General features: G+C 42.6%; 1 protein-coding gene across 1 annotated transcript in view; it reads left to right on the forward strand.

Moving 5' to 3' along the window:
• Positions 1-22,758, forward strand: part of LIPH (lipase H) — a 48,687-nt gene that overhangs the window by 6,907 nt on the left and 19,022 nt on the right. Inside the window, exons 2-4 of the mRNA XM_059163229.1 lie at positions 13,163-13,530; positions 14,830-14,938; positions 20,272-20,373. Coding sequence (XP_059019212.1) covers positions 13,163-13,530; positions 14,830-14,938; positions 20,272-20,373 — 579 coding nt within the window. The remainder of the gene's footprint in view (positions 1-13,162; positions 13,531-14,829; positions 14,939-20,271; positions 20,374-22,758) is intronic.

Genomic DNA, 22,758 nt, shown 5'->3' on the forward strand with positions numbered 1-22,758 from the left:
ATTGAGCTACTGTACCCTCTTTCCCCGACTTCCTCCTTCCCCCAGCCCTTAGCAACCACTGATTTACTTTCTGTCTTTATAGATTCCCCTACTCTGGACATTTCATATGAATGGAGTAATATAATTTGTGGTCTTTTGTGACTAACTTCTTCATTTATCATAATGTTTTCACGATTTATCCTTATGGTAGCATATTGAAGCGTGTTTGTTAACTGAAGGGTATTTAATTAGCCAGAAAGTCCTGCTTAACATAAAGGTGACAAAACACCTATTTGGTCAGTATTTTTTTTTTTAAAGATTTTATTTATTATTTATTTGACAGAGAGAGAGAAATCACAAGTAGGCAGAGAGTCAGGCAGAGAGAGAGAGAGAAGCAGGCTCCCGCTGAGCAAAGAGCCCGATGCGGGGCTCGATCCCAGGACACTGAGATCATGACCTGAGCCGAAGGCAGTGGCTTAATCCACTGAGCCACCCAGGCGCCCTTTAAGTAATCTCTGCACCCAGTGTGAGGCTCAAACTCACAACCCTGAGACCAGACTTTTCATGCTCTACCGATGGAGCCAAACAGGTACCCCCGGTCAACATTTTAATTGCAAGGGTGATGTTTGCTTATTTTCAGATCTTTTAATTAAAATTAAGAGATATTTTAATTTCTTGCTATATTAATTTTTTTTAGATTTGGGTTGTCTTTGGTTAGTAAGACTTCCCTGGAAATTCATTTTCCTAAATTAGGTGCCTCAGGTCCTTTCAAATGAGCTAGTTTGCAGATCTTAGCATTTTGTGTCTGAAAGGAATGCAAGAGATTAGCTAAATCTCTAAGGAATGAGGAACTAATCTGTCATATGAGAACAAGGATGGCCCAAAGAGATTTTGGTTAATGACAGAGTCAGAACCAAACCCAGTTCTCTGGCCAGGAAGAAACACTGTCACCTGTATACTGGCTAATACATTCCCTTTCCCAAAGTCCTTCCAAAATGATGGAAAGAAGGTAGTTAGTTTTTATTGAGCACTTGCTTTATGTCAAATCCCATGCTAAGCAATTTACTTATTTTACTTGGCCTTCATAACAATCCTATAAGATCAACACTTTGTCAGGGAGCAAGAATCTCCTGTCCCCTTCAAGGTGCTTCAAGCCAGACTGAGAATCAAATGAGCATGAGACAGATTAACGACAGAAAATAGAATTTAATTTAGTACCATGGGGAATCCACGTAGACATGGAAACTCCAAAGGACAGTCAGGCAAAATAAGATATATCTGAAATTCTGAATTAAGGAGAAGAAGGTAGCCTGGGACTTCAAAGGGAAGGAAAGAATTCAGGAGAAAATGAAAAAGATGTGTCTGGTTAAATGTGTTTGCTAGGCCACTCAGAAACAATGGAACATAGAGTACTTTGATCAAAGAGTCATTGCTAGGTTTCTCCTTGTCTACACACCTAGTTCATAACAGTGTGTAGTTATCTATGGTGACAGCTCTCCTCCTGGAGCCAGTCCTCTATCTATTCTTTTTAGGCTGTTGAGGCATAAAAAGCTTTTCCTGAATCTGCTGGATTTTGATTGCTTTTTAACTCAAAACAATCTTCATGTCAGCTAGCCCACATTCAAGTGGGCCTCTATAAATATTAACCAACTCATCATACACATCATCAACAACCATTAATTTTTTCACATTTACTATGTACCAGCTAATACTTTAAATGCTTCATAGACATTATCTCTAGTTCACACCACAGCCCTGACAGCAGGGATTAGGGTGAGGTCAGTGAATCACTCATCAGGTGCAAAATTTAAGGGAGTAAGGGAGACCCAAACTCAATAATCAAGATAAATTATATTCATGATTTTAATGCAGTCAAAATATTTTTCATATTTTAACACAATATATAAGTGATATTTTAATATTTAAGTAATATTTTCCTGGAAATAATATGCATATTATCTATAATGCGTTCTCACTGTATATAATAAATGATACACATAAGTGATGTTTTGGGGGCACAAGTATATTTTAATGTAATGTCTTTGGAAATGAAAATCAGTGCAAATAAGTCATTGATAAAAAAATATTCAGGGACACCTGGGCGGTGTGGTAGTTTAAACATCTGACTCTTTAGGTTTCGGCTCAGGTCATGATCTCAGGGTTGTGAGACTGAGCTCTGCATCAGGCTCTGGGCTCAGCAGGGAGTCTGCTTGGGATTCTCGCTCTCCCTCTCCCCCTTCCCCCACTCAGGTGTTCTGTCTTTCTAAAATAAATAAATAATTTTTTTTTTTTTTTAAATATCAACATTTTAAATAAAGACAGACTATTACTTGTTTTACAACTCTGTGTTATTGTAGAATAGGAGTGGTCATTTCCAATTCGCCGGCCGTTCCTGGGCCTATGCCATTTTCATTTCCTTGCTACGTGGCTTGGTTTATCAGAGCTGATGATGGTGTCTGAACAGACTGAATGGCAAAGGGCCATGTCTATGGTCATGGTTTTTGACTGACTATCGAGCTAAACTTTTCCCTTCTTGATTCAAAATATGGGAGGATATTTTGATTAGTATACATACAGGGTTTTTTTTTTTTCTTTTGTCTCAGGCTCCATATGGCTCTGCAGAGCACTGCCTAACTGGCATTCCTATGATCATTTTACACAAGTGTAGCTGAGGCTCCAAGAGGTTAGGCAATTAATCACCAAGGGTCACATAGCTAGGAGGCAATGGAGTTGACCTGACCCTGAAATCTGTGCTCCAAAGTCATGTTGTATTTTGTTTAGGACATTAGACCAAGGTTGACAAACTTTTTCTGGAAAGAGCCAGACAGTAAATATTTTCAGCTTTGTGGGCCATTGGTAACTTTTACAACTGCTCAACTCTGCCTGACATCAGGAAAGCAGCCATAGACCATACATAAACAGTCCTGGCTGTACTTGGCTGCGGGTGACCTTGCATTATTCGACCATAACAAAATACTGCAGGCACAGATATGTTATCTCTGAAGATGTTCTCTCCAGGTTTCTTTAACATCTTACTCTGCTCTCACCTCAGCCTGTTCTCCATCGGAGTTGGAATTCCTCATTAGATGGGAGACATCACCCATCCAATGGTCATTTTCCAATCGTTAACACTAATCGGCGTTTCAGAGTAATTGAATTTTAAAGCAGACTGAAGGGAAATAAACTTCAAATAAACTTCAAATAAACTCCAGAGAAGAGGTTATGCTCTAGAAACCAGTTTAACATGTTCTGTGGTTACTTGGTTAAAGGCTCTGTTAATACTACTTCCAAGTAAACTTGACTTTGTAACAAAACAGCACAATAAGCAAAAAGAGGTTTTCTTTCTGAAAGCGTACAAGTAATTGTTTTAGAAATATAAATGTAAACCAGAAATTAAATATAAACATAAAGAACTATATTTGTGAGGGTGAAGCAGTTTAACCCAGATTCCCAGTCCTTACCTACCCTCCAAATTGCCTGAGAATTTGAGATCCAACAAGACATTATGCTGGGGCATAATGCTAGAGAAAAAGCCAAGACAGAGCTTACCTTCAAGGAGCTTAAACCAATTTGTAACATGGTCCAAAAGAAGATAAATTTAATGTTTTCTTTTAAAATGTTGTTCATTCTGAGTGGGAAAGAATAAATAACTTCAGGTAGCTTTGAGCAGAGAACATCAGAAATGGAATGCAGAACCCATTTTTGTTTGCACAGTATTTTGCAGGCCTTATAACCTGCAGACATATTTTTACACAGTTCAGTCATAATGGATGTGTCATTTCATACTCTATTTATTTCATAAACATTATATCATTACTACTTGTAGGATCCAGATGGATCACTGAATGGCCGAATAATGTGGTACACGCTTATTCTGGAAACATTTACTGATGTCAGCTCTGAGCCAGGCTCTGTTGTTGGCACTGGATATACAACAGTGGATAAACAGATCAGTTATTTTGGAGTATCAACACCAGCAGGGAAAGTTATTTTAGAACAAGAAAAGAGTGCTTCATGGGTCATGATGCCAGGGTCCTGGGATCGAGCCCCGCATCTGGCTCCCTGCTCAGCGGGAAGCCTGCTTCTCCTTCTCCCACTTCCCCTGCTTGTGTTCTCTTTCTCACTGTCTCCCTCTGTCAAATAAATAAATAAATAAAATCTTCAAAGAAAGAAAAGAATGCTTCAGGTGTGTGGTAGGAAAAAAGCAAGGAGCATAGAAGGGTCAAAGTTCTTTACAATGGGATCCAATACAAGAAAGCAGAGTAATACCTATAAATCCTGGGGGAAAGAATGTTGTTTGAAGATCTAACTGATGAGTTAGGCCTAGAAATTCACTTATGGGTATGAATGAACTTAGGAACTAGATTCTCTATTAGCTCTTCTTGAAAAGACTGCAAGAGCTCTCGCCCAGGGGTAAATGAAGAAGCCTGGGAACAGGATTCACTGGGAGCAATGACCGTGTGCATTATAGCCCTAAAACCACGTAACCGGGGAAATCTGAGAACTGTAATTCCAGAAGACAGATTTATATACAGCCCCTTCTCATTATTCATGGTAGTTAATGGGCCATAGAGTCACTGCGAACACTGAATTAGTAAAGATCGAGCAATTGCTTCTAGGGGAAATGGTTTTCCCAGGGTTAGGGTTCCTGTAAGCTGCTAGTTACAATATTTTCATTGACTAGGGAATAGATAATCTTATTTTATGTGTTTCTTTTTAAAGACACTTTATGTAGGGGCACCTGGGTGGCTCAGTAGGTTGACCGTCCGACTCTTGATCCCGCCTCAGGTCATGATCTCAGGGTGGTGAGACTGAGCCCCACATTTGCAGTCTGCTGTCCCACCCCCCACCCCCACCCTCTAAAGTAAATAAATAAATCTTTAAAAAAAAAAAGAATAAAGATATTTATCATTCATGCGTTAACACTGAACTCATGGCCAACAGCACTGTAACTTGTGCCCGGAAGAGGCTTATCTGAGGTGCATGTTTTCTCTGGAAGGTACATCACACCACTTCAGGATCATGCTTGGGGAGCATCCAAAAGGGTGAAACCACCAAGAAAAAGGACAAGAAGCAAAAGACTCGGCAGTAAATAGAATGTGAAAAGGACATTGGTGATGGGAGCTGAAACAAGAAGGCAGAGTGTTGCTGTGTTTGACCCCATTTGAGAGCGAGCATGTGGGGCAACCCAATTTTTTTTGCCATTCTGCACATGGCCATGGATGACTACAAAAGCACTCCAAGTATTGATTTGGGGGGTACACATAAATTTCAGTGAGTTGGTGAATTCGTAAATAGGAAATCTACAAGTTATGGGGATTGACTGTATTTTGACAGTAAGAACAAAAAAATGTGAAAGTGTGTGTGTGTGTGCGCCAGGGAGGGTATGAAAGGCGATGTATGTTAACTGTCTTGTCTTTCTTGGTAGAAAATGAGGGGCTAGAACAGATGTAATAAATACAATAGAAACAGAGTTTCGGTTGAGACATCAATACACAGAGGCTTAAATATTATTTATTTTTAAACTAAGAAAGGAATCACAAGATGAACTAAAAATAATATGATAACAAAAATTGGGAGACTGACATTGTGTCAGTGAGGAGAAGTGCTGGGTGTGCTGACACCCTCATTATTTGTAACAGGATCAGTCAATACTGTCTCAAGTTATTAAAGCAAGGACTGGAACTGAGAGAGGAAGAACAACTGTTCTGGCAAAGGGCAGCAGCAGGAAGCATGGCAAGAGTTAGAAATGCACCTCCCAGACACCCAAGAATCTTTGCTAGGGGTTCACCTGGGTGGATAACTACATTATTAAGTCCAAGTGCGTCAGCTCAGGAGCTCCCAGAAGCAGTCACCAGTATGGACTGGGACCCGCCAGAGATCTACTGGAGGAACAGTGCGGGAAGGAGGAAGGAGATAGGATGTGGGGACAAGCAGAGAGAGCCTTCACACCGCAGTACACATCTGACATCTGGGAAAGGAGACAGGCAAGGAAGGCTTGCGAAGGGGGAGCTGCAGTGCGGTTGTGCGAATATTTCAGCTGGACTGGTGGGGTATCCCTGAGCCCAAGTAACCTGTTCTGGGAGTCTCCCATGAGGCCAGAGGAGCCAGCCTGGTCTGGCTAGAGGACCCTCATAGTGCTCGGTCAACCACGGGAAGCAGCCTGGGGGAGCCACAGGTTCGTGGGAACACTGAGGTGTGGCTGGTGACACAGGTGACTTCCCCATGCTTCCCATGGCAGGTGCTCTTGAAGGCAGATCTGAGGGCGACACGTCTGTGGCCTCTGCACCAATTATGTCTGTTACACCAATAAACAAGAACTCACCTGTTTTCTTTAAAAGGGCTCCATGATTGGGCCATAAAATAAAACCCAGCTAGATGCTGTATGAAAGATCTCTTAAAACCGAGGGATTCTCTGTATATTTTTTCCTGTTTTGTCAAAGATTATTTGATCATAGAGTTGAGGGTCCATATCTGGGCTCTCTACTCTGTTCCACTGGTCTGTGTGTCTGTTTTTACCCCAGTACCATGCTGTCTTGGTGATCACAGCTTTGTAGTAAAGCTTGAAATCAGGTAATGCGATGCCCCCAGTTTTATTTTTGTTTTTCAACATTTCCTTAGCGATTCGGGGTCTCTTCTGATTCCATACAAACTTTTGGATTATTTGCTCCAGCTCTTTGAAAAATACCAGTGGAATTTTGATCGGAATGGCATTAAAAGTATAGATTGCTCTAGGCAGTATAGACATTTTAACAATGTTTATTCTTCCGATCCAAGAGCATGGAATGGTCTTCCATCTTTTTGTGTCTTCTTTAATTTCTTTCATGAGTGTTCTGTAGTTCCTCGAGTACGGTTCCTTTACCTCTTCGGTTAGGTTTATTCCCAGGTATCTTATGGTTCTTGGTGCTATAGTAAATGGAATCGATTCTCTAATTTCCCTTTCTATATTTTCATTGTTAGTGTATAAGAATGGATAAGGAAGATGTGGTCCATATACACTATGGAGTATTATGCCTCCATCAGAAAGGATGAATACCCAACTTTTATATCAACATGGACAGGACTGGAAGAGATTATGCTGAGTGAAATAAGTCAAGCAGAGAGAGTCAATTATCATATGGTTTCACTTATTTGTGGAGCATAACAAATATCATGGAGGACAAGGGGAGATGGGAAGGAAGTTGAGGGAAATTGGAAGGGGAGGTGAACCATGAGAGACTATGAACTCTGAAAAACAATCTGAGGGTTTTGAAGGGGCGGGGGGAGGTTGGGGGAACCAGCTGGTGGGTATTAGAGAGGGCACGGATTGCATGGAACACTGGGTGTGGTGCAAAAACAATGAATACTGTTACACTGAAAGAAAAAAAAACAAAAACAAAAAAACCCGAGGGATTCAGAGGAGGTTAAAAAGGATAAAATCACACTAGGAAAATGCTAACAAAGAGAAAGCTAGTTAGAGTCATAATCATTTGATGGGATTCAGGGAAAGAGAGCACATGAAAATGAAAAAGGATATAATACCCAAAACACAAGTCTAGGTAATAAAAGTGAACAGCTATGAAATCAAAACTTAATAGTTTAGGAACTTGAATTTGTCCCTTTAGCAAATGTTACCCTTTGCTAAAGGGGTCTTCCATTCTTAGGATTTAGATACATGCTTTCAAGATGATGGAAGAGAAGAAGATTCTTGATTCCCAGATCAGGGGAAACTCCCTATTTAAATTTTTATTTTATACCAAATCCCTTTACACAACATATATCACAAGTCACAATTTCATACTTATTTGTGTGTTTTATTTCATTAATGCCTGACTCACCCTCTAAAATGCCACCTGATCCAGAACCTAGGGGAGGGTAGACTTACTGAGCGATTGTACGTTTCCTCTGAGAATGAGAGAGAATACATATTAAGCTGTTACAGTATTTTGTACTGAAAGAGAGGAACAAGGAAATTCATTTTTCACTCAGTACTTACAATGGGCTTCTCCAGAGCCCAATGCCATTATAAAAATAAGACACTCAAATATATATGAAGTCAGAGTGTTTCTAACAGATGAAAATAAAAATCCACTTGCTCTGGGGGCTCGGTCAGTTAAGTGCCCAACTCTTGATCTCTGCTTAGGTCTGATGTCAAGTTTGGGAGTTCAAGCCCCGCACTGGGCTCTACACCGGGCATGGAACCTACTTTTAAAAAGGAAATAAAAATCCGCTTGTTCTGCCCTTCTTGCCCTTCTGTAACTGTCCATTGTAAGGGGTCTAGTAAAGACTCAGCAAGAGAGGTTGGTTGAGCCATTCCATAGACATGGAAAGTGGCACATGGGCTCAGAATAACTCTGGCCCAAACTTCATGATTCTAGTGTGAGCCTTCCAATGACCCAGATATGTGACTTTTGACACACTGACCTAATATGGCTCAAAATGAACAGACCTAGCAATTAAATAGTCCCCTTCTTCCGAAAGGGATCTCTATCTTCCCCAATATGACCTCATTCATAATTAATCTCTACAGCATTCCTCTCTTGGGCAGGTAGGTGGCAAGTGAAAGATGATGTAATTTCCCCAGGTTGCCTGGTGAGTCAGTTGCACAACTAGGAACAAAGTCCTGTTTTACTGGTGGCTAAGATCAAGAGGCTCAGCCCTACCTCGTGACACTTCCTCTTCTGTAAAATGACTAATTAAATAGTCAGTTATTTGCTCTGGGTCTTGCTCTACAAACACCAGACAAGTTTCAGTCCATGTTCTCTGGGAGCGTGCAATCCACAGGAAGGAAAAAAATGGAAAGGGCCAAGAGATGGGGAGAATGGTTATGTAGGTGAGCAAGGTCTTCCACTTAAAGCACAACATAGTGAGTGTAGTTAATTATACTGTATTGTATCCTTGAAATTTGCTAGGAGTGTAGATCTTAAATGTTCTTCACACACACACACACACACACACACACACACACGAAAACATGTAACTATGTGAGACGATGGGCTGGTTAACCTTACTGTGGAAATCATTTTACAATATACACCTCTATCAAATCATCCTGCTTTACAACTTAAACTTACACAATGTTACTCGTCAGTTATATCTCAATAAAGCTGGGGGGAGAAGGGAGGACAGACAGTTGTGAACATGCCTCTCTATCCATGCCAGAGCAAACAGAGGAATATGTGAGTACGGGGCTCAATTTTTAACCAGTTTTTTCTGGAGTGAGGCATTTCAAAACCTCAATTTTTAACCTTCTGTTTGAGCTTCTTCTGCTTATTCTGTTTTGGAACTTCGTTCATTGCTGAGTACTGGACCCCTTGCAGGAAGTTTCAAATAAAAGCATACATGCATGGACGCAGGTTACTTTTTTAAAAAGGATTTATCTAGTTATTTAAGAAAGAAAGAGAGCAAGCACAGGGTTTGGGGGAGAGGGAGAGAGAGTCCCAAGCAGACTCTGCACTGAGCACAGAGCCTGACACAGGGCTTGATCTCAGAACCCTGAGATCACAATCTGAGCAAAACCAAGAGTCAGACGCTTAACCAAGTGAGCCACCTAGGGGCCCCTGAATGGCCCCAGGTTATTAAAAAAGGGTAGAGATGCCGGGATGAAGTCTGTTCTGAGGCTTAGAATAAGGGGAGAGTTATTCCTGGGTATATTCACTGAGAATAAAGGCCCTGAGGTGAATGGTTCTTAAATTTCTATTGGAGGAAGACAGAACAGGTGCTCCCCAAGGCCCTCTAGTCTCCTGTTGACCCTCTGCAAGTCAATAGTCTTCTCCTATTCCCTCCCACAAAGAGTGGTCACCCATAGGACCTTGCCCCTCTCCCAAATATCCTAAAGGACCATCTCCAGGGCCACTCGGGTGGCTCAGTGGGGTAAGCCTCTGCCTACGGCTCAGGTCATGGTCTCAGGGTCCTGGGATCGAGCCCTGCATCAGGCTCCCTGCTCAGTGGGGAGCCTGCTTCCCCCTCTCTCTCTCTCTCTGCCTGCCTCTTTGCCTACTTGTGATCTCTCTCTCTCTCTCTGTCAGATAAATTAAAAATGAAATCGTAAAAAAAAAAAAAAAGAGCCATCTCCAGCTTGCACCTGGGGCTGATTGCTGCTCCACTTCACCTCCGACTTGGCTCTTGTTTCTCAGCCAAATAAGATAGAGGAGAGCAGGTCATAACATAGTTCCAGGTAATTTTTTAATTTTAAAAAACCAGTCTTCCCAAACATTGTATTTTGGATCAGCATGCCAGTGTCGATTAGAAGTTTACTTTTAACTTTTGTTTGATTGTGGTTCTTTTTTTCTTTTTCTTTTTCTTTTTTTTTTTTAAGATTTATCAGTTGAGAGAACAGACTAGCGATAACTTGAGTCAGAGTGGGGGAGGAGACAGAGGGAGAGGGAGGGCAGAGGAAGAGGGAGGGGCAGAGAGGGAGGGAGAAGCAGTCTCCCTGCTGAGCAGAGAAAATGACTCAGGGCTCAGTCCCAGGATAGCAGGATCATGGCCTGAGCTGAAGACAGAGGCTTAACCAACTGAGCCACCCAGGTGCCCCTTGACTGTGGTTTTTGATCAAGACCTTACATAATGTTGCAGAAGTAATACCCTGTTTCAGTATCCAAGGACCCCAAAGCCTGCCTTCCTTCCTAGCCCCTCTTTCACCTTGCATCTGGATCTTTAGTTTATTTCCAACTCCCTGTTGCCTTTCAAATAGAAGATTTCAGCATTCTTACCTATTTTCATTTGCCTCTATCAGAATCACAATCTCACTCCCATTTTGCATCCCGCTGATACGGCTCTGTCCCCCTTTCTTTCTCCTTTCATTTAAGCTTTTTACTTGGAAATAATTTCAAACTTGCAGAAAAACTACAAGAATTTTAAAAAAATATTCAGAGCACCAATAACCCTTTCCACGGATTCACCTACTGTTAACATCTGGCGATACATGCTTTATCATTTGCTGTCATCTGTTTGTCCCAATTTTTTTTTTCTGAACCATTTGAGAATAAGTTGGGCATTCAGTTAGTAAATACTTAAGCTGTATTTGCTAAGAATTAGGATTTTCTGCTACATAACCACTGTGGTTATCAAATTCAATTAATATAATGCTGATACCATACTTCTATCTAATTTAGTGTTCATATCCCAATTTTGTAAATTGATCCAATAATTTCTTGCATGACATTCTTTCTTCCATTACAGAATCCAATCAATGACCAGATATTGCATGTGCTTATACCATCTCTTCAGTCTTTAATCTAGAAATTTCCACAGCCTTTCTTTGTCCTTTATGACATCGATCTTTTTAAAGAATACAGGTCCCTTTTTATTTTTAATCTTTAAAAAATCTTTTTCTTTAAGGATTTTTTTGGGGGGCACCTGGCTGGCTCCATCAGTTGAGCATGTGACTCTTGGTTTTGGCTCAGGTCATGATCTCAGGTCATAGGACAGAGCCCTGCAGTGGGCTCTGTGCTTAGCATGAAGTCTGCTTGAGATTCTTCCCCACTCTGCTCCTCCTCCTGCTTGTTGTCTCTCCCTCTCTCTCTCTCAAATAAATAAATAAAATCTTAAAAAAAAAAAAAAAGCATTTTATTGGGCACTGCAAGCCCCCTTCTCTGCAGCACAGGCCACGGTTACATCACACCCAAACCCTACAGTTCTTTAAAAAAAAAAAAAAAAAAAAAGAATATTCCTCATTTTGTGTTTGTTTGATTTTTTTCCCTGGGGTTAGGTTCAGGTTATGCATTTCCCACTGGAACACTACAGCTAGAGCCCCATGTGTCTGTCTGCCCCTCGTTGGTAACGTTCAGTTTGATAACCTAGTCAAGGTGTTGTTCTATTTCTCCTTTGTATGGTTACTTCTTTCCGCCTACTTACTAATTATCAATCTATGGGACAAAGTTTAAGACCATACATATATGCTTCTTCTCAAAATAACCACCTCCTCAGGTTAGTATTCACTAATAGCTCTTGCCTAACCAATCTTTATTGTGATGACTGCAAAACGATGAGTTTTACCCCCAGCATTCACTCATTTTCCAACTGGCATTCAGCACTATACCGCAAGAGTTATCCTTGCTTCCACTGATTTATTTCTTTGCTTGTCTGTTTGTTATGGAATCCGAGATCCCTAATTTTCTCCAAAGGTCCATCAACCATTACTGTCCTTAATTATGTAGTGCTCAAATATCCCAGATCTGGACAGTGGAAGTCCTTTCAATCTGGCTTCCTGTGTCCTTCTGATACATCTTTATTTATTTACTTATCTATTTATCTCTTTGGTTTTATTTCTATTTATTTGTCGGGGGGAATCAGAGAGGGAGAGTGTGCACAAGCAGGGGGAGTGGCAGGCAGAGGGAGCAGCACCAGAAGCCTGATGACGGACCTGATCCCAGAACCTCGGATTATGACCTAAACCGAAGGCAGACACTTAACCAACTGAGCCACCCAGGCATCCCGAGTTTTTAAATAATCTCTTACTTTCTGCTGTAACAGTATGCTCCAGCCTCAACTTTTGCTTCCACCCTATCCCCAACGTTTCTCCGAAGGCCATCCTTAGATATTACGCAGCAGGATGAACACTTGAAGATGGAGCTTAAGGAACAAGGAGAGGGTTCAAGAAGGCACCATGGTCAGCTATTTCAGATGCTATCGAAAGGCTCAGGGCAGGGCACATCACTTCTTCCACTGTTGTCCCGGGAAGGTGCTCTAGACAAGGAAAGAGGTGTTTGGACCATGGAGATGCAGTTACTGAGACCTCTACTATGTGCTCTGCACTGTGAGGGATACACAGATTATAGGACACCCATTCCAAGGAGGTGGCCCAGCAAAACAGACACACATGTCCATAAATACCCATAATACACCCCTGTGGGTATTTTCATTGTGCTGTCAGTGAGGTACATACAGTGCTTTGGGGGAGTTCTGGGATGAAAGATAGTATGTAAAGCTAGAAGGGTTGGAGTAGTTTTCATCGAGGTGACTTTTGGGTTAGATCTTGAAGGAGAGTAAGATTTGAAAAAATGTTTTTCCCGATGAAAAGGAGGTCACTACTTACGTATGCTGAATCAGATATGACTTTGCAGTTTCATTCAACTAGATCCAGTCTCCTGCTGGGTGCTGTGAAGCACAGAAAGAAGGCCAGTGAATGTAGGGCAGCACGTTTGCTTGATGCCCAAGTAAGGAAAGAACCATCATAATGCCATCTAATTTTTATTTTCAGACACAGATGAAACATGTGCTTCATTCACCAGACTAAGCTTCCACAGTGCTGTGGTCGGTACAGGACTGAATGTGAAGTTGATGCTCTACACAAGAAGAAACCAGACCTGTGCACAAGTCATCAACTCCACGTTTTTGGGGAACTTGAACGTGACCAAGAAAACTACCTTCGTCATCCATGGATTCAGGCCTACAGGTTCTCCTCCAGTTTGGATGGAGGACTTAGTACAGGGTTTGCTTTATGTAGAAGACATGAATGTGGTTGTTGTTGATTGGAATCGAGGAGCTACAACTGTAATATACAACCATGCCTCCAGTAAGACCAGAAAAGTAGCAGCAGTCTTGAAGGGATTTATTGCCAAAATGTTGGTAAGAGAGAATTTTCTTATATGATTCAGGGCCAAATTGAAACTCGTCTATTATCTGGAGATTTAAAACCAAGAGAAATCTGCAGTGAACAGAGGAACTATTTCAAAAACCCGACTAAGCCCCAGGGAAGGGAGAGAGCACAGCTGGAGGGAAGGCCCATAGGTATGGTTGTGCAAGTTGTGCACTGCACAGGATACCCATCTAAGGGAGCACCATTGTCATGCTGTACATTGTAGATCTATATATTTGTTATGATATTTTTCCCACTTAACAGTTAAGTGTCTTCAAGAAGGGATATCTTTTTCTATTTCACATAAAGGTGTCTTTTAGGCAAGAGAGGTTCTGTCTAGGGGTTTTCTGACTTCACTGTGTTAGAGTTTCCATATCTTCTAGAGTTATGTCTTTTCCTAGAAATGCCTAAAATTTTCTGACCCAGTTATCAAAAACCAAAACGGATAGATGTGATCTGATGAGAGATTTGTGTGTGTGTGTGTGTGTGTGTGATTTATATTTTTAGAAGACTCAGGAAGATTAAATAAATCTTAAATTTTATTTAGCGATCTATCTCAGGAATTGCCCCCTTTACAAAAAACCAAAATCAAAACCAAAAAACAACCACAAAAAAGTGACTTTATATGAGAACTATCTCAGAGACAATCAGGCCTGGTGGCCACTGTGGCCAGGGGCAGCAGAATTTTCACACAAGCTTCTCAACGCCACAGCCCTGGGAAAGTGAGTAATACTAGCATGACTCACCACGGGCTGTCCCAGCCCACTGCAGTGTTGCCCCACCCCCACCTCTTTCTTTCCTTCCTTCCTTCCTTCTCTGTCCATGGTGACTTCATTAACTGAGCCAGCATGAAGATAAAGGAGTTCACCAAAATGTTTCTTTGCCCTTCTCCTCAACTTAGAGCTGAAATTTAGAGATGTCTCCTCAATTTAGAGATGCCTCAGCTTGATTTCTAGCAGAAGCATGAATGAAGACGCTGTGGCATAAAGGTTAAGGCCCAGACTCAGAGTTGAACAGACTGGTTTGACTTCTGCTCTGCCCCTTCCCAGCTGCCTAATATTGGGCAGGTTACTTTGATTCTGGGTCTCAGTTTCCTCTTCTGTATAATCAGAAGAATGGCATTTACTTTGTGGGGTTGTTGTGACATTTAAGTGAGTTCATAGGTATAAGTTGCTTAGAAATATTTCTCCTAAGAACTGTATCCAAAATCAAATTTAGGAAGTTTCTACAAATGTTGTCAACTCCTCGGCCCCTTCCAATTTATAATGATGGACCTCTTGAAATTCCAGGCACAAGGAGCTTCTTTTGATGACATTTATATGATTGGAGTAAGTCTAGGAGCCCACATAGCTGGGTTTGTTGGAAAGATGTACAAAGGACAGCTGGGGAGAATTACAGGTAAGTCTTCCTTAAATGGGTGTGTGTTAGTCAGCCTGGGCTAGGTGTTCACTGAGGGAACATGATACGGGCTGTCCAAGTCCTTGGGTTCAAAGCCAGCTCTTCCAATTACATAACCCTTCTGAGTGTGTGTCCTCTTGTGCAAAGGAGAGACCCTGATAATACTGACTTCAGGTTATTCTTTAATAAAATACATAGTAAAATAAAAACACTTGGTAAATTGTATATGCCGTAGAAAAGATTGGTGGTAACTTCCTTTCTCTTCTGGTTAGAAAATACAACTATGGCCCTTGGGGATTTGCTCTGTGCTCTTCAAACAGATAGCCATCTCCCTTTCACTTAATCTAAGATAACCTGAGCCACATACCTAATATGTTTCCATCTCCAAACACAGCTGGAGTCTCATGATAGAAAAATGAGATGGGAATTTTGATAGTGGGTTTTACTCTCTGAATATCAGCTTTCAGGGCAAAGCCAAATGAAAACTCAGAAACACAGCAGGTGGAACCCAAAACAAAAGCTTTCTTGCTGGGTTCTCTTGCCTGCTGCTCCAGTAACTTTCCACAGCCACAGAGGACAGGCTGAGGGAGGCTTTCTGTTTCAGAGACTCAGGGCTTCTCCCCACGTTCACTCCCTTCCCAGAATCCATCTCACACAGAAAGAGCTATTTTCAATCTGGGGAATCTGGAGGGTAGAAGTGAACAGAGGAAGGAGAGATTCAAACCAACTGTATTTGTGAGGTAAACTTTTAGCATTGCAGTCTGAATGTGCTGCTTGACTGGTAGCTCTGAGCAAGTCATTCTCATTTGTTCTCTCTCTGTCTCTGTCTCTGTCTCTGTCTCTCTCTCTTTCTCTCTCTCTCTCACACACACACACACACATACACACACACACACACACACACATCATGAGTGTCTCCTCTAGCCCTGCTCCTCAAGGTCACATTGTTTTGTTTTTCCTGGTTCTTTTTTTCTCACTTTCACCTCAGCGAAAGTAGCCAAGGCCACCCTCATCTTTTTACCTGTTTCCTAGGGAGGCCAAGCTCTTTTTAAGTTTTTAACATTATTATTTTTATGTTTTAGAAAGCAACATGTCCTTTGTAAAAAGTTTCATTTCCTGGGGCACCTGGGTGGCTCAGTGGGTTAAGCGTCTGCTTTCAGCTCAGGTCATGGTCTCAGGGTCCTGGGATCAAGCCCTGCATAGGGCTCCGCACTCAACAGGGAGTCTGCTTGTCCCTCTTCCCTTTCCTCCACTTGTACTGTCTCTCTCTCTTGCTCTCTCTCAAATACATAAATAAAATCTTAAAAAAAAAAAAAAGTTTCATTTCCCTTATGGGACCAAAGGACAGATAGCTTGAATCTGCTTGTGTCCATTATCTGTTGGGAGCTCTTCTTCTGGTGGGTGGGACTTTCCCCGTGGTATGTTAAGAACCAGAACAGCTCTCCCCAGTCCCTTCCCCCAAAATTCTGGGTTTGTAGTGTTTGCTGATCTCCATGGTTTGAATACCTCACCACTGCTGATTTCAAGCTGCCAGCCTGACATGGCCAGCCACAAAGTTTGGGAAGAAATGAACAAAGTCTGCTGTCCAGTACTGGTCCTGGCAGAATCCAGCCCACCACTGCCTCATTCTGTCTCACCCCTCATTTCGCTCCTAGCAAACCTGTTCCTACCACTACTGTGAGAGTGCAGTTTAACCTGGCTTCTGACCATGGATGGGAATCCCCAAGCCCGCCCGCCTTCCACTCTGGGCCCACCTGGCCCTGCTCTGCGGCCGGAACACGGCTAATGGTTCACAGCTCAGTCTTCGGGGTCCCCTGACTTCCCTACGTTCTTCAGATGCCTCATCCTTCCTGATCCCTGCAGTCAGTCTCAGCTGTCCCCCAGAGTAGCTTCGGGGCGAAGCGCTTCTCTTGTCTGCTCACCTCTCACCACCTTTTCGGACTGGCCTTACTGGATTCTGGGTTGGGAATTGGGCCTGTTGCCTAGGGACACCGTTCACACCCAACTCCCCCACCGTGGATGGGTCTGCTTGTTAATCAGCTGGACCATAATGGCTGCTTCATTTCCTCCATTTCTCTTCTTTCATCTGCCCTTCTTCTCGCTTTTTCTTTCCAGGCACCTCTCCTGTTTTTATTTCTTATTAACTTCTTTTTTTTTTTTTTTTAAGATTTTATTTATTTATTTGGCAGAGAGAGATCACAAGTAGGCAGAGAGGCAGGCAGAGAGAGAGAGGAGGAAGCAGGCTCCCCGCTGAGCAGAGAGCCCGATGCGGGACTCGATCCCAGGACCCTGAGATCATGACCCGAGCCGAAGGCAGTGGCTTAACCCACTGAGCCACCCAGGCGCCCCTTCTCATTAACTTCTTAATGTCATTGTTTTTCTTTTTTAATTTTAAATAGGCTCCCAGCCCAACGTGGCGCTTGAACTCATGACCATGAGATTAAGAGTAGCGTGCTCTACTGACTGAGCCAGCCAGGCACCCCCTGTTTCTCATTAACTTCTTTAACACAAATGGTGGAGCCTAAGTGGATTTTAGAATATTCCAAGTACCTACATCACTTGATAAGACATTGCTTTTGCTTCTCAAACTTAAGAGTGTGCCCAAATCCCCTTAGGGGTGCTGGTTACAATGTCAGCTGGCTGAACCAGCACTCTGGGGTCGGGGTCCAGGAGTCCACCATTAAGCAGAAGTTGCAAGTGGTCCAAACACCCTACTTTGAGAAATGACCTTGGAGCTATGCTGTCCAGTCCAGTAGCCACTAGCTACATGCAGCCACTGAGCTCTTGAAATGTGACTAATACAGACTGAGATGTTCTATCAGTGGAAGACACACACTGGATTTCAAAGACTAGGTTAAAAAGCGATATTTAAAAAATCTCAAATATATTGTTTACATGTTAAAACGATAATATTCTGGATATGCCAGGTTAACTAAGTGGGGCTAAATACAGTGTGTCATTAAATAAATCTCCTTATTTCTATTTACTTTTTATTTTTATTTTTATTTTTTTTAAAGATTTTATTTATTTATTTGACAGAGAGAAATCACAAGTAGATGGAGAGGCAGGCAGAGAGAGAGAGAGGGAAGCAGGCTCTCTGCTGAGCAGAGAGCCCGATGCGGGACTCGATCTCAGGACTCTGAGATCATGACCTGAGCTGAAGGCAGCGGCTTAACCCACTGAGCCATCCAGGCGCCCTCTATTTACTTTTTAAATTGGCTTCTAGAAATTTTTAAATGATACATGTAGCTCACATTATACTTTTATGGGACAGCATTGCCTTGGGGAGTTCACAGGGAACTTGGAGAGGGGAAAAAGAGGCCCCTGCAACCGCACGCAAAATGTCAGATGTCTGTCTGCAGAGAGGTCTCTGTAGGATGTCTGTCTGTCTGTCTGTCTGGGGAGAGGTCTAAGGCTTTCATCAAATTCTCAGATTGGTTAATGCTATAATAAAAGTTAATGAGCACCAGCTAGACACTTTTCTGATGATCTTTGAGCAATAAAGAAGAGTTCCATTTTCCCATTTTGTTTCTGTTCTGTAATAATCTCAAAATGTTCTGGATTCAGATCCAGGAGTCCTTTTATAAGTCTTCTGAAGTAGCTGTTAATTCTACCTCCATTTTGCAGATTAAAAAAAACAAAACAAACAAAAAAACCCTGAGGTTTAGAGAAGTAAAATGACCTACTTAAGGTCACATAGCTGATTGGTGTTGGGTTTGGGGCCCCAAGTCACATCTCTTCTCTTCCAACGGTCTCTGTCCACACAAATTATATAGCTTTTTAAGGACATTTTAACTGTGATTTTTGGCTGACATTGTAAGCTGATTATGTGTTATGAATTGTCACCAAGGTGATCATATATCCAAGCTTCCTATCCCCATCTCCATTTGTGTGTCCTGATGTAATAACAATCAGTAGCACCCTGATCTGTCTCAAAATTGCTCTGGTTTGAACGTGTGTAGTTGGTCGATTTCTCTGCTGTGGATCTGAAGGCTGCTATAGACGGGGGCCCTCACTGTTCATTTTCTTAGACCAGAGGTGCTGCTGTCTTATGGGGGAAGGGAGACTTCCTCAGCGAACTCTTTCTAAGGTCCTGAGTTTCTCTTGGTGTGTGGAGAATGTCCTGTGGACTTGCGTGTCAGGGTGTTGGTCCATCTCCACCCACATCAGTTTCAGTGGAGAGCCAAGCAAAGAAGAAAAGCTAGAGGGCGGGGATGAGAAAGATTAGGGAGGCTGATCAAGATAGGTCCCGAGGAAGCGAGGGAGTTGAGAGAGGAGAAATAGCAAGATTGAGGCCAGAAATTGGGAAGTCAGGCAAGAATGCCATCTCTTGGATTTTATCTCTAACACCAGGGGATGGAAGATGCCATTTAAAATGACTTTTAGACTCAGGGCTCTGAGACATCTTTTGGAGTCTTCTTCACTCCAGGTGGGTTTCTAGAAAGCCAGGCCTTTGGGCAGCTCTGGTGGTGCATCGTTGACTGTGTTGTCATTTAAAGCTTTTAGTTTGTGGTTACAACATCACGGGAGCTGCACTCTTGTTTTTCCAGCTGAGGGTTAGGAACGCCCAGCTCACATGAACCTAAGGCAAGAAGTTAGCCCAGGCAGTTGTGAGGTGGGTTAGTTCTACAGGAACTGACACCCACTTTATTTCCCTTGCTGATACCTGGCCTGACCAGTGAGCTTCACACTTTCCCACCGTGCTTGCCAAACCCAGTGCGATGAAACCAAGAGCTCAACAAAGAGAGGTCATTGCATTGTGAGGCTGCGGCTCTGATGAAGACACTTGATCTCCCTGAGCCTTGCTTCCTGCATCTGTAAAATGGGAATAATAGCTACCCTGCCTCCCACAGGCTTGTGATGTGGGTCATATGAGCTAGTATATAGGAATAAAAATTGACACCGTAAAGGAGTTTTATTAATAACAAGAAGGAAAGGTTGAGGGAAGTTTCTGGACCATTTAAGATGGAATATGCATAAGTATAACATCTGCTTTTTATAAGTACCCTCAGGCGCTTTTTTCCTGATGAACCGGTTGATCCCCTTGCCCTGGTCCCCCTGGCACTTGGTGCCTTCGAGCCCTGCTAAGGCACAGCCCCTAATGGTGTCTGGATGCCATTCCCAGGGGGCACGGCCAGGGTAGCCATGTCTTCTGTGGGAAAAGGCCATGGGGCTGTGGAAAGGAGCCTGACAAAGCGGAATGGGAATGTGAGTGCTTGCCCACCCGAGAGTTCCCCATCTCCTGTTTGCCATCCTCCTGCGGAGGGATCAAAAGCCTGGCCGCTTGTGACTCATGGTGTGGGGCTGCCAACCTGACTCGGTTTTCTTTCCAGGTCTCGACCCTGCGGGCCCTTTATACAATGGGAGACCTCCTGAGGACAGATTAGATCCTGGCGACGCACAGTTTGTTGACGTCATCCATTCCGACATTGACGGTAACAGTCCTTTCCTTGTGGGTCCATAAGCACCCCCTCCCACACTCCTAAAGAGTCTCCCCCTGAAGTTCCTCTGGATCCCTCTTTTCCTGCAGGTCAGGGTTCCAAATCCACTGAAACACTGAAGGGACACTGGTTTAATGTAGGCATCTGAGTTGTCTTGCTGGAGTGGAGGTGCTTTTCCCATCAACATTTCTTATTTATTTATTTATTTATTTATGATTTATTTGACAGAGAAAGACACAGTGAGAGAGGGAACACAAGCAGGGGGAGTGGTAGAGGAAGAAGCAGGCTTCCCGCTGAGCAGGGAGCCTGATGTGGAGCTGATCCCAGAACCCTGGGATCACTACCTGAGCTGAAGGCAGACGCTTAATGACTGAGCCACCTAGGTGTCCCATTTTTTATTTTTCAAGTGATCATCTTGACCAATTAAGGCTGATTTACTTGCACACCGTGTGGACAAATGTTTCCATATATGCAGCAGGCTTTGGATGCATGATTTCTGTTTTTGTTGGTTCTTTCTCATTATTTTCTTAAGCTGAAAGATGTGTTCAAATGTTGTGTCTTTATGGAGAGCGATTTTGAGTCATTTGGAGCTCTCCAGTTCTCTCTGGATCTTCTGGCCATTTCTGTCTTTCCTGGTGCTGATATCATATCTGGGGTTGGGTACATGATATGGGGGTTAGGGTGATGTTAAAGATGGCTTTTTATATCCAGACGTCTGGGAGAAGAGCCAGAGTAGGAACCTGGGGGGGGGGGGGCGGCGCTGAGGGGACAGAGCAGAGTAGTCTTTAGTAATAAACCCTTTTTGAGGGCATCTGGGGGCTCAGAGGGTTAAGCCTCTGCCTTCAGCCTAGGTCATGATTTCAGGGTCCTGGGATCAAGCCCCTTATCAGGCTCTCTGCTCAGTGGGGGAGCCTGCGGCCCCCTCTCTCTTGCCTGCTTCTCTGCCTACTTGTGATCTCTCTCTCTGTCAAATACATAAATAAAATCTTTTTAAAAAATAATACATCCTTTTTGTGATATAACAACCTGAAAAATCCTTGATCAGGGGCCCCTGGGTGGTTTAGTCTATTAAGCATCCAACTCTTCATTTTTAGCTCAGGTCATGCTCTCAGGGTCAGTGGTTCGAGCCCTGTGTCTGGCTCCACGCTCAGCGCAGAGTCTGCTTGTCCCTCTCCCTCTGCTCCTCTGCTCCTCCCCACCCCCTCGTGCCCTGTCTCTAAATATATAAATAAATAAAATCTTGGAAGGAAGGAGGGAAGGAAGAATGGAAGGAAGGGAGGAAGGAAGAAAGGAAAGAAGGAAGGAAGAAAGAAATTGCTGTCTTTTTTTTTTTTATAATTTTTTATTTTTTATAAACATATATTTTTATCTCCAGGGGTACAGGTCTGTGAATCACCAGGTTTACACACTTCACAGCACTCACCAAAGCACATACCCTCCCCAATGTCCATAATCCCACCCAGAAATTGCTGTCTTTGCACAAAAAGAAAAATTCTTGATCCCCTGTCACAGGCTGTCTGGTGTGATATTCAGCAACTGCTGGCCTTAAGAGGAAATGTCTCTGTGAAACGGCTGCATTCTTACTATGCAGTTTGCAAAGTATTACCTTCCTAAAGTACAGTCCCTCAATGCCATTTTAATGCTTGATGGAATAGAGTAATTTATTTTTTTATTCGTGGAGAGAGAGTGAACTTTGAGGAAAGAGAATAAACTTTACCATCAGGCAGAGGCAGGGCTGTCCTCTCCATGTCCAGGTTCTGTCCTCTCCATGGTATCATTTAGTTCAGTAAGCCCTCTGAACCTCAGTGTCCTCATCTGTAACTTACTTCATCTGAATTTACTAGTGGACACTTTTTAGACATTGTGAAAATGAGAAGAAGGGTGTGTACAGCACCTAGTACCATGCCCACAGACACGTGTAGGTTCTCAGTACACAATAGCTGCTATTATTGCAATGTTGCACTATCTGTATACGTGTATAAATAATCATTTAAGTCAAGTCAAGCACTTTACTGATTATTTTGTGGTTACAGAGTTAAAGAGGATAAGCAGTTATTAAATCAATCTACAATTATTTTGGCCCCCATTTTCTAGGAAAGTCTCCAATTTAAAAAATTTTGTTTCTTACAAAGTAAACGTTCATTTTTTTCTTTTTTCTTATTCATTAAAGACTGACATGAATGCAGTTAAGAGGCCCAGGAAACACCCACAATTTGAGGGTTCCAGGCAAATATAAAGAAGAAATGTTATCATTTTATCAGACTTGCTGTGAATGAGTGATCAAAACCCCCTGCCTATAGAGAAAGAATGGAAATAAATTTCATTGCTGTCTTCATAGTCTCCTAGTTGGAAATCACTGCTTTCTAACTAACTAGCTGG

The sequence above is a fragment of the Mustela lutreola genome, chromosome 2 (assembly GCF_030435805.1).
Source record: "Mustela lutreola isolate mMusLut2 chromosome 2, mMusLut2.pri, whole genome shotgun sequence".
Taxonomy (NCBI): Eukaryota; Metazoa; Chordata; class Mammalia; order Carnivora; family Mustelidae; genus Mustela; species Mustela lutreola.